This window comes from Dipodomys merriami, unplaced genomic scaffold (assembly GCF_024711535.1).
Source record: "Dipodomys merriami isolate MVZ:Mamm:240054 unplaced genomic scaffold, mDipMer1.0.p SCAF_1, whole genome shotgun sequence".
NCBI classification, from domain to species: Eukaryota; Metazoa; Chordata; class Mammalia; order Rodentia; family Heteromyidae; genus Dipodomys; species Dipodomys merriami.
The window spans coordinates 35,068,687-35,081,133 of NW_027202270.1; the positions used below are offsets into that span (position 1 = coordinate 35,068,687).

At 34.9% G+C, this 12,447-nt stretch overlaps 1 protein-coding gene across 3 annotated transcripts in view; it reads right to left on the bottom strand.

Annotated features, from left to right (window-relative positions):
* Dnajc10 (DnaJ heat shock protein family (Hsp40) member C10) overlaps positions 1-12,447 on the bottom strand; it is a 48,351-nt gene extending 35,904 nt beyond the window's left edge. Inside the window, exons 1-8 of one of the 3 annotated variants that reach the window (XM_070019619.1) lie at positions 12,353-12,447; positions 10,656-11,002; positions 8,935-9,097; positions 7,189-7,239; positions 3,131-3,213; positions 2,514-2,645; positions 1,944-2,037; positions 77-154 (exon numbers count right to left, since the gene is read on the bottom strand). In XM_070019619.1, the coding sequence (XP_069875720.1) occupies positions 77-154; positions 1,944-2,037; positions 2,514-2,645; positions 3,131-3,213; positions 7,189-7,239; positions 8,935-9,097; positions 10,656-10,859 (805 nt within the window). In that variant the 5' untranslated portion in view covers positions 10,860-11,002; positions 12,353-12,447. Of the gene's footprint in view, positions 1-76; positions 155-1,943; positions 2,038-2,513; positions 2,646-3,130; positions 3,214-7,188; positions 7,240-8,934; positions 9,098-10,655; positions 11,003-11,631; positions 11,763-12,198 lie in introns of those variants that run through there. The other 2 variants (XM_070019611.1, XM_070019628.1) reach the window with 2 other exon arrangements.

The window sequence follows — 12,447 nt, forward strand, 5'->3', positions numbered from 1 at the left end:
AATAATAGTACATTTAAAATTGGAACCTAAAATTAAAATGTTATGTTCTTTTATTCTAAAAGAATGTTAACTTTACCTCCTCCTTTGGAACAAAAAGTGATCAGCCAGCCAATACCAGCAGCAAAAGCAGTTTGTATGGAGTTAACAAAATTTCCTTAAAACAAAGGAAACCGAATGATTATCATTATTCAATGATAGGAAGCAGTTTTCCAAATACTATTTTTTCTTTTTAATCTTACCCTTTTCTTTTCTAATAAGTTTTTTTATTGTGAAAATACTTTACAGAGGGCTTACAATTACATGAGCAAGGTAATGAGTACATTTCTTATCAAACATTTTTTGCCTCCTTTGTTTTTCACCTACCCTCCCATCTCCACAACACCCCTCCTTGTTCCCCCCTCCCCACCTCCCCACCCCCACCTAAATTGTAAAGTTTGACATAGCATCTTGTACATCTCATTGTTGTAATGGGTCAACCTGTATCACTATTTAAACAATTTGTTTTTTCCCTTCCTCTCCACAAATTATACCAACATCAAATACAGTGAAAACAGGGGTTATACCTTGGGGAGGGACATACAAAGCAACAAAAAAATCACGTGGTACCTTATAAATATGTTAGAAACAATAACAAGAAAAAAAAAACACTTGTGTCCTTATCTTGGGGTTCATTTCACCTAACATCATCTTATCTGACCTTTTCTGCTTTTCTCAGACATACACTAGTCATTGCAAATAAGGGAAACCATGGGACCTATGTTTCTTTGGGCCTGGCTTACTTCACTTAATATAATTTTTCCAAGTCTTCCATTTCCTAACAAATGGAGCCATGTCATTCCTTCTGATGGAGGCAAAGAATTCCATTGTGTAGCTATACCACATTTTCTTGATCCATTCATCTACTGAGGGGCATCTGGGTTGGTTCCATATCTTAGCTATGGTAAATAATGCTGCAATAAACATACTTGTGCTTGTATCTTTAGTATGGTCTTGTTTGTGATCAAATCTACCATGTATGTTATAAGTTACCTTTCTAAATAAATTGCTTGAACACATTAAATTCCTTCACTGGCTTTCTGTTTTATCACATAAAATCTAAATTTACTATTTCATTATGAAGAAAATTTAAAACTGGCAAGGTATGGCTCCATGTGATCTGACTTTTGTCTACCTATTTGTCTAATCTTAGTTCTCCCTATACAACCCCATTAAGTCATCTCTTCATGACATGTTAAGCAATTCTAAAATATATAGTGCTCCCTAAGGCTTCCTTTTAGAAAGGGATATTGCGTATGACCTTTTCTAGAAGTATTGTCTAACTTTCCCTTTTCCTTACTTGGGTAGGATTATACTTTCTTATCCTTTATGCTTCTCTAAGCTTACCTTTACGGTAATAGCTACTACATTGCATTTTAATGGGTTGCTGGTATCTTCCTCACTGATATACTGAATTGGTGATAGCAAGGACTGACTGAATACCTTATTGCTCCTGCAGTTCTAGTAGTTAACACAGTTCTCATACATAAACAGTGCTCAATGAATGAAATAAGCATTCCTTTAGCCAGGAATATTAAATACTTCAGAGATTGTTGATAATAAACAGTCAGCCTAAAATCTCTGAATGAGTTAAAAGTCTAAGTTTAGAAATGTGTTTGAACTTTAGCATGTATTTGTTATGAAAAAAATAAATAAAAGGCCCGAACATTAGGTACATTTTTACCTAGTCCAATTTCATATCCATTTGTACCATCTTAATTGCTTTAGGCTCTATACAAATACAGAAGAAATCGGTTATGATACAATTCTCTTCTAAAATGTAGCAGGAAAAACATACATTCAAATTTCAATATTATGATCCAATTCTTAATGCTGCCATTGTAAAATTCAAAATACTGATCCAAAGTACTCCTGAAGGTCAAAGCAAATTAAGAAAATAAAATTACCTGTTGATAGTTCTGTCACTGTGCTTCTAACATGCTTCATTGCAAAGCTTATTAAACTTTCCTTTGATCTGTCTCCATGGTATTTCTCTGCGGCCTATTGATTTTTTTTAAGAAAAAGCACTTTTTATTTTTCATTTAAAAGCTCATTAAACAATACTAAATATGTTGTTTTTACATTATCCTGAAAAATATAGAAAGCTGCCTCTCAACAGTATGTTAAATTTCCAAACAGAATCAGAAAAGTACAGATGCTATGGAAGATATTGTTATTTAATATTTTAGCTATATTTTCTTCATTGGAAATTGGGGAAAAAAAGGCTAGTAGAGCTTTATATTCACTGAGTTAACATATACAAAATTTATATAAAATACAAAGCTAAATATGCATTCTGAATAATATATAATCTAAAAGTATTCATAAATAATCCAAAATGATTACTAGATTTTATTACCTAAAATTAAATTTAAAACTCAATACATCCTAAAAATTCATACATTTGTGTTTTCTCTAGTATTTCACTTGTTTGCATAAAGTTCCACAAATGTGCAAAATGTTAACTTATCTCTTACCATTCCAGACCTAAAAATGAAGAGGCTGGGATAACTGTTGACTCCTTTCATTCGGCAAAGCATTCTATCATCTCCACAGTTAACAGCTCCAATTCGAAGTAATCCATCCACTTCTTTAGCAAATTCTCTCCACTATAAGAGAAAAAGATAACAAGTACTTCTCTGATGAGGTCATTTTACTTCCCTTGAAAACACTTTAAGTTAATATATTTTTTTAAATTTTATTGTAAAGATGCTGGAAGGAGAAAATTTTACCAAATGAAAACATATATATGTGAAAACACTGAATAATTACTTGATAGAATTTTAAAACAATGCCAACTTTTTTTTTTCTTGTCATGGGGCATGAACTCTGGGCCTGGGCGCTGTCCCTCAGCTCTTCAGCTCAAGGATAGCACTCTACCACTAGAGCCACAGCACCACTTCTGTTTTTTTTCTGCTTATGTGATGCTGAGGAATCAAACACCAGGCCTCATGCATGCGAGGCAAGCACTCTACCACTGAGCCACCTTCCCAGCCCAGCCAACATTTTTTTTAAAGGAAAAAAGGAACATATAACAGTTCAGCTCAGTTAGAAACAAAACTTTAATAACCAGGATGTTAAAAAAAATACGTACAGTGGGAGCTAAATCATGGCAATGTGAACATCCTGGGGAGTAAAAGTTTACAAACCACAGTTCTCCAGAATTAACAGCAGCATCTAAAATTATAAAAATCAGATTTACTAAACAGTGCACATTTTAGTTAAATAACTCTTTGGAGAAATCAGAATAAAAATAGATAGTTGTAAAAATCTTTATCACTGTCAAATTGTTTTCTTTTAAAATTAAAGCATTTCAAATATCAAGCCAACATTAATTTTTAAAAAAACTCTCTTAAACCCATACTTGAGTAAGAAGTAGCCTTGAACTACAAGATAAATATGGTAAGGAGCACAAAGAGCTAAAACTAATATTCATGTAAGACTTGTGTGGCTGGGAGGAACAAGGAAGAGTATGAGTAACTAGGAATGATGCTTTTTGGGCTGTGGACACATAGGGTAAGCCTGGTCAATTGTCATAGCTACTTCAAATCCACAACGATCTAAAAAAAGAATATGAGGGATGTCCTAAATAAGACACTTACTTGGAAAATCATGTTGCTTAACAAATACCAAAGATTTTATCATTTTAGTACACTGATACATTTGCTAAAATAGCACATATGAAAACAACATATGTCTGACTAGCATATTGTATTTTTAATCTGTAAAATGGCTTGATACAGTTAAACAAATCTGATTAACTTTAAAATTTTAAGTAAGGATGAGCTCTGATATTCTTGATAACAAGGTGCAGGCAATTTGCTTTTGGTTAAGTTTTTATATAATTATATAACAATCAATTACTATAATTTAAAAACAAAAATTTCATACATTATAATAATCATGAAGACATATATACTACGCTAAATGTGTGCAACTGTTCAGGTTAATTGGAAACATGCAGGGATGAATGGCTGCCTAATGTTCAATGCCAAAACATATATAAAGAAAACAATCTGGCAAAATCAAAATACATAATTTATCAATTTTATCAATTGTTCTTTAGCAGGTATTTGAAGTCTGACAAATAGACTACTCAATGTACAAAATAAGGGCCATTTAGATTAGACCACCAAGTGGTAATAGTTTAGGTAAACATCTTAAAAGAATGAAAATTTCATTAGAAAAGAGGTTATCTTATGAACAAGTAATGAATTTTTACCTATAAAAAAGCATACAAAGTATTTTTTGTTCATAAGTCTTAAATAAAAATGAGATTATTATGAAAATGTATAAACTTGCTATTTCTAACAAAGCTGCTAATCTTGGCACTTCTAACAGAGCTCTTCTAATGTAACTGCTCAGTTCTTATTGTTGAGTAAGGTTACAAGTATTTTAATTTTATTTATTTAACTTAGGGACAGCATTTGTTATGCTAAGCAGATTGGGCTCAAATTCACAATCCTTTAGCTTCAGCCTCCTAAGTGCTGACAGCCACAATGTTGGGCTAAAAGGTGTTTGTGTGTGTGTGTGTGTGAGCTGACAGCCACAATGTTGGGCTAAAAGGTGGTTGGGGGGGGGGGAGCGGAGGTCTGCTGGGGATTGAATTCAGGACCATAGGTTTGCTAAGCAGGAGCTTGACCACCTGAGCTTCATGTACAGCTTCTTTTTTACATTGGTTATTTTTTAAGGTGGTGTCTAGGTGAATGTCTGGGCTATGATCCTCTTAATATGCTTTCCTGTGTTTTTTTTTTGTTGTTTTTTTTGGGGGGGGCGTTGTCCCTTTTTTTAGGGGGCGCTGTCCTTGCTTTCCTGTGTTATGTTACTGAGGATGACAGGTACATGCCACTGCACCTACCCTTGGAGTGATATGGACTCTGGTGAACTTTTATGTCCAGGCTGGCCTCGAACCATGATCCCTTGATTTCCATCTCTCAAATAGCTAGGAATATAGGTTTGGGACACTGTGCCTGGCTATAGATGTTTCACAATAGTACAATAGCATAATACAATGCTTTTACAATTATTCGGTGACCAAGAATAGATGAGAATACTTTAAAATGTGCTTTTGCCTTTACTATATACAATTATAACTGTCTATTAATTCTATACAAATAATTTCTTCTAGCAAAAAAAGTGGTGAGAAAAAGCAGAAGTACTCTGAATTCCTGTTTTTAGAAAGACTTCTCTTCAAAAAAAGTTTGTCTTATGTAGTATTGTTCAGAATAATGAGTATATATGTGAGATGTTCTCTGCTTTTGCAAATAGTATATAGAACTTGATTATAATGCCTGACACAATACTATATTAACATAAAAAGATAATATGCTCACGTCTGATGCAAAGGATCAGAACATTTTTAAAGCTTTGAAAGTGAAGTATATTAACTACATTTTTCTTTTGGCACTAAAGTTGAATATTCTGAGGTTCCTTTACTTATAAAACTGAATTATGCAGTTTGGGTTATTTCTCTCACTATCAACAACTGGAAAAGTAGACAATATGAATCTTTGTTGGAAAAACACCATAGAAGTTACCAGTAAAGCATTGTGGGGGAAAAGGTAGAAATTAAAGAGCCAATGTTTGCACTTTTGAGGAGAGATAGCTGACAAGCAAATAGCTGAGTAGAGATTTTGAGTGACTTATTGCACTAAAAGGACATAAACATCTAAGGAAGGATTCTGAAAATAAAAATGAATTTATATGTGACCAGTCTTCTTAAAAGTCCAAGGCACAACCTCGGAACTGGTTTTATATGCCCATAATCCCAATGAATCAAATGTTATCATTTCCTTTGTAGAGAATGAATGTATATTTTCTATTCATTCATAATTTATTATTAGCAATAATATATGGAATAAGTACTCTTTATGAACAAGCTCACAAATGAAAATAATTAGAAAAGGCAACTTCTGTTTAGAAGAAATAAACTATACAGTCAAGTGACTGTAATACATGTTTTATGATGAAAACAAAAAATGTTACATGTTTTGCAACTTTAATGTTACTTTAGTTTGTTAAATAAATGTGATTATAATACAGCAAAATAATATTTGAATCTTATGTAAGGTACAAATCTACTGCTTTGAAGTAAAAAAGGAAGTATTAAATTTTTATAATGGAAGGCTTTAACCAATATTAAAATTTTCTAAAATGTAAGAGAGAAAGAGAGAGAGATAATACAGTAGAACTGAACTGAATTCTTATAAAAAAATTTTGGTGCTAGTACTAGGGCTTTGAATTCCAAGCCTGGTTGCTGTCCCTGAGCTTTTGTTTCTAAGGGCTAGCCCTCTACCCCAGGTGCCATACCTCTGCCTTTGGCTTTTTTAATTAATTGGAGGTAAGAGCTTTCCTGCCTTGGCTGGCTTCAAACTACCATTTTTAGACATGAGCTAACAGCTCCAGGCAGAACTGTATTCTTTTTTTTTTTTTTTTTTTTTGGGTCCGGTTGTGGGGCCTGAACTCTGGGCCTGGGCGCTGTCCCTCAGCTCTTCAGCTCAAGGCTAGTGCTCTACCACTTGAGCCACAGCGCCACTTCCGGCTTTTTTCTTTTTGCTGATGTGGTGCTGAGGAATCAAACTCAGGGCCTCGAGCATGCAAGGTAAGCGCTCTACCATTGAGCCACCTTCCCAGCCCCAAAACTGTATTCTTATATGCATTTCTCAAAAATTATATACAATTAAAACTATATATTTGTCAAAAGCATTGGAATAAAGAAGTTCTGAAACTAGAAGTCTTTTTGCAACTTTGCAGCAAGTTGATTTGACACCAAAACTTGATCTGAATTTTATGAAGCTATATATTTATGTGTGTGTTTGCCTACACTGGAACTTGAACTCAGAGCCCAGTACCTTTGCTTCTTTTTTTTGCCTAGGACTGGAACTTTGACTTGAATCATACCTCAGAACTGTTTTTATTCATTTGGTATATATACCTATGCATTTTGCTGCAGAAATACTAGTGTTTTTATTATAATGCTTAGCCATTCCACATTCTTCTAGAAACACTGCTTAAAATACAGTTCTATACTGCATTAACTTTCAAAAATCTAAATAACTTCTAACATGTGAATACCTACAGACCTAAGAGCTTTTTTTTTAGGTAAAGGAAGACCTCTATTTGTTTTAGAAAATCATATACCCACAAACTTACCAAATTCTCTTCTTTCCAGTGTTATGATTTCAGGATCATCATCATAAATACCTAATTTAAAAAGTATATAGGAATAAATTCCCACACAAAAACAAATGACCACATAATGATTATAATCAGATTATACTACATCTCATTTCCAATATACAACAAACTAAAAGTAAAATATAAAGTAAATAAAACCATTCGTGACATATTTAAAGAACAATTCAAAGACACTAGTTTCTTGACATGACCTATAATAGAAGTCTGCGTAGGAGGGGTAGGTTTCTAATGATTACAGAAAATATGTTTTGTTTTAAAATAATTTTTCATTTTTATTTAAAAAGTTATAAAGAGAAAAAAATTTAAAAAATAATAGCCCTTTTGTAACTCTTCACTTAACTTCTGATGATGACATGGTAAAGTACCAACACTTGGAAACTGAGTAGTACATTACTGTTAGACTATGGAACTGATTTAATTTTCAGATTATAGGGGGCTTAATTAGTATTAGCATTTTAACATATTTTCTTTTGCTAAAACACCTTAAAACTACAAAATTTGCGGAGGCAGAGACAAACATTTAGTCATAAATACAAATTTTAGCTGGGCGCTGGTGGCTCATGCCTGTAATCTTAGCTACTCAGAAGGCTGAGATCTGAGGGATCACAGTTCGAAGCCAGTCCGGGGCAGAAAAGTCCCCATGAGACTCTTATCTCTAACAACTCAAAAACTGGAAGTGGTGCTTTGGCACAGCTCTAGCCTTGAGCATAGAGAGGCTCAGGGACAGCACCTACACCCTGAGTTCAAGACCCATGACTGACAAAAAAAAAAGTATCTACCATAATTTAAAATCAGTGTAAGAAAATTTCTCAATAATAAAGAAAATATCCAAATAATATTTATAATGAATACAGACCAAGGGACAGCCAATATTTTCTGTAGAAGCCACAAAAAAATACCTTGGAATTTGTACAAAGTGTATTTTTGTCATAAATGCTCAATTTTTGCCTTCAATAAGTCATCAGTAATATATAACAAATGAGAAAAATAAGTGGTAAGTCAGATTTAGCCACTGAAATTGTTTGCCGATACCTGATACAAGCTAGTAAGATGTGGGAATGTATTTGAAATCACTATTTTGCAAAGAAAATCAGTTTCAAGAAGCAAACTCTTCAGAAGTAAGTGAAAATAGTTAGATTCATATAAAAGCATTCTTTCATTCATGGACTGCATTTGAGGTCAAGTAATGATAATCAGAAACTTTGGTTACCTGAACACACCCTGCTGCTTTGATACCTTTATTTACTTTTCCTCTCCCTTGGTTCCAGTAACTTACTTTTTTTGCTCCTGGCCTTCTTTTCTATTCCTCTCAACACCTTAAATCATCAGTAAGGCTCTACATGACAAGGGAGGCATTTCTACTGAAGAAACCACTGTTGTTGTTTAGTCTTTGTCATAAATTATGTGGCTTAAAAATTTATAAAGGTCTCAATGTTTAATATTTTCTAATGAAAACATACATATTCCTTATTAAATACACAGGAATCCTTATAAGCATTAGATACTATGTGATGAATGTATTTTCCTATTTGTATAGATAATTTCTATATGCTGACTTTCCTTTTGAATCCCATTAGAATGAATTAAAAGGAGCTAATCAAACTGACAAATAAAATACCAAAAATGAGTAGTGAGATAAAATGAACTTTCAATTCAGATTTAAAAAAATCGAATCTCTTAAGTAGTATCATCACAACTTACCAAAATCATAACGATAATAGTTCCAGCTTTCATACTGGCCTCCCTGATTATCTTCGAGTCCTTTCTCTCCATATTTGTCATACTTTTTCCGTAGATCTTCATCTTTAAGTACTTCATATGCTCTATTTATTTTTAAAAAATCACCATGTGCATTTGGGTTATTCTGTTAAAAATATCAGACATAGTAGATTTTATTTCAGATATACCATCTGTTTTTCTTTAGAATAAATAGATATAATTAACCCAGAGATTTCAAAGAAACTAGACACCAACATAAAAGGGTGGGACAATGTGAGTTATCACAGGATGGGATAAGGAAGTATTATCTAAGGAGCTGTCACCTTCAAAGAGGAAGTAATGGAAATAAAAACTATTCAAATAATACACTTTCTCATTATGACATAAAATAGACCAAAAATGTTAATCATGTATATATATGGACTAATAAATTCTGCTTTAAGCAATGTAGCTGAGAAAATTGCATAATCGATACCTCTAAACCCTTAATTTAAAAAGAATAGTACTGATATTCCCAGCTACTTAGAAGGCTAAGATCTGTGAATATGGTTTGAAGTTAGTCCAGGCAGAAAAGCCCATGAAACTCTTACCTCCAACTAACCAGCAAAAATACTTCTAGCCACCAAAACAGAAGTGGAGGTGTGGCTAAAATGGCAGAGCACAAGCCTTGAACAAAAATGCTAAGAGTGCTGGAACAAAAAAACTTACAAATAAAATATGTGCTCCAATTGATCAGATAAGGAATAATACTAAGGAAGCTGTTTAAAACTGAACTGGAAATATTTTTTCTTTTGTTTTGCAGAAATTTTCTGAAGGATGCTTTCATTTAAATTAAGATGGTCTCCCAGCTTTTATATGGAAAGTTGTAAGTTGTGTTCTCAAATTTTAAAACAAAACTTTGAACACATTAAAAAAATAGATCTCTGGGAAAGATAATCAACTAAGACATTATCAAACCTAGAAATCCTGACTAGAAATAAAATCACATGTCCTTGTCCTCACTAATGACTAGAGTTTAAATGTCATTTTAATAAATTATAAAATTAATTTAAATTTTAAAGATTACAATTAGATACAAATGAATTATTTATAACTGAAGGTATACTCAAGCTGCTCTCAATTCTATTAAGTAATTGTTATCATTTGCTTTTAATTTTTTAACTATTCTCATGTTTTGATTTGTAAAATTTGCTAACTGGTCTGTGACATGTGCATAGAAAAATAGTAAAACTTAAAGCATGCTACTAAAATACACCTTATGAGTTCTAAAGCAAACTATTTTCTGACAATGCTTTAAAACACTGATCTTAACCTTCTTTACTATGAATAATGCTTCATTTACTTAATAGACAATATGACATGAGGATTAATCTTTAACACGTCTGCTGGAAATTAGTTTACAAGTTAAGAGGCTCTGACCAAATTTATGCACTATTACAGACTAGATCATTCTGCTGAATCTAGTTTTAGCATACAAATTGAATTTAAAGTATTTTTGTTGTTGTTGTGTTAGAGATGGAAGCCAGGTCCTTGAATATTCTAGGCAAGATTTCTACCATTGATATATTTCTCTGGTCCCTGAATTATAATTTTACAAGTAACTGTTCTTAAGCATTTTGAACATACATAAAATAATTTAAAATACACATTAAAACATACTAAAAGACAGTCATTGGATGTTTCACAAACAAAATTTCACCCACCGGGTTTTTATCAGGATGTAACTTCAATGCTAATTTCTTAAAAGCTTGTCTTATTTCTCTACTGCTTGCAGTTTTGGATACTCCAAGTAAACTGTAAAAATCCTGATTAGTACCTACTAAAACAGCCATATACACTATTAGAAGGCAGAAACTGATCCCTTTTAAGTTTCTGGTGTAGTCATCTTTATTTAACCAGACTCCCATTCTCTTTTCTTTTACAAGTTCCAATTTAAGTGAACTTTAATATACACTGTTGGGTCCAGCTGATATAATTTGAAAAATTGAGCACTTCTGTCCGCATAACTTCAAGGGCGAATCAAGCATCCCAAAATGATTTCCAGAAATGTCTAAATAGAGAGCAAACCAGGCAGTTAAAATACATTGCAAGTTGAACAGCTATTACAAAGACAGATTTGTGAAATCACTCAAGAAAAGGTGGTGTGGAAGTGGTAGCCAGCTTGCAAACATACATAACTTATCAGAACACAAGTAAACTATATTTTTTCTTGCTTTTTAGAAACTTCTTTACCACATATTGTTGTTCGCTTTTTAAAAGATTAGATAGCATCTGCAGGAAACATGTTCTTTCAAGGAGTTTGTATTTTTCCTGTCACCTTTAAATTGTCTGCAATTATATGATACAATAGATGGCTTACATGGATTGTTAGGCAACCACACCAAGATTTCTAAGGTATTTGCACTGAATTTTAGTAGATTACTTTATAAATCAAAAAAGAACAATCGCAAATTAGTGTAAGTTTGCGGCTAAAGTGTACATTTGGTATAAATAAAAATATGACAACAGAAAAGGACAAGGGAAACAGACAGGCTCATCTCTGAAGGGTAGTAATTTCACAGATGGTATATTTCAATTCTCTAATGGTCCTATAATATTTGGAAGAAAAGTTAACTTTCCTATCATCTTCGGTTTTGTTTCATAAACCCAAATAATTTGTAATTAGTATTTTCTCTTTACCTGTGAATGGTCCTCATCCCACAAAAATAGACCTTTAAAATACCCTGATGAAGAATATCCACGTTGAGGTTGAGAACCACCGAGAGAGGGAGGGGGCAAAGGGAGTGGGAAGAGAAAGGAGAGAGGCAGGAGGAGAGAGGAGAGGAGGGGGGGAGAGAAAGAGGGAGCGGGGGAAGGAGGGAAGGAAAGGAAGAATGGATGGAAAGAAAAAGGAACAAATCTCAATCGCCACCACGAGATAAAGTGGTGGTTCTCAGGCTGGCGGGTGGGGGGACGACATGGGACGGTTAAGTGTGAGTCCCAAGTGCCAGCTTGGACGGACGGAGACGAGAGCCTGAAAAACTCAGGCTCAAGCAGCCGAGCCCGGTGGGCAGAGCTGTGTCTTGGGGATGGGAGGGTGTGGAGGATGCCGCGTCCAAGGCGGGGTCCCAGGACCGAAGGTGAGTGAGGAGGGAAGGGGGGCTCGGCTCGGGGCGCAGCCCGGCCGAGGGGGCCCAGGCCCGGTGTGGCCCGGGGTTCCCGCCCCGCCCGGAGGGCCCAGGCCGCCCCAGCCCCCGCCCAGCCCACCTCAGTGCGGGGTCCTGCGGCTACTTCCCCATCCTCAGTCCCCGGCGGCGGACCCTGCCCTGCCAAGCCAAGCCTGTGTGCGCGGAAGGAAGGCCGTCAGCCGCTGTCTGCAGCCGCCGGGCGGCCGAGCTCGGGTCGGGGAGGACGGCCGTACCCGGCAGTGAGGACCGCGGCCGGCTCCGGTACCGCTCGCGCCGGTCTCCCCGAAGAGCCGGGCGGGGCGGGGCCTGGCGCGGGGCATTGTGGGAA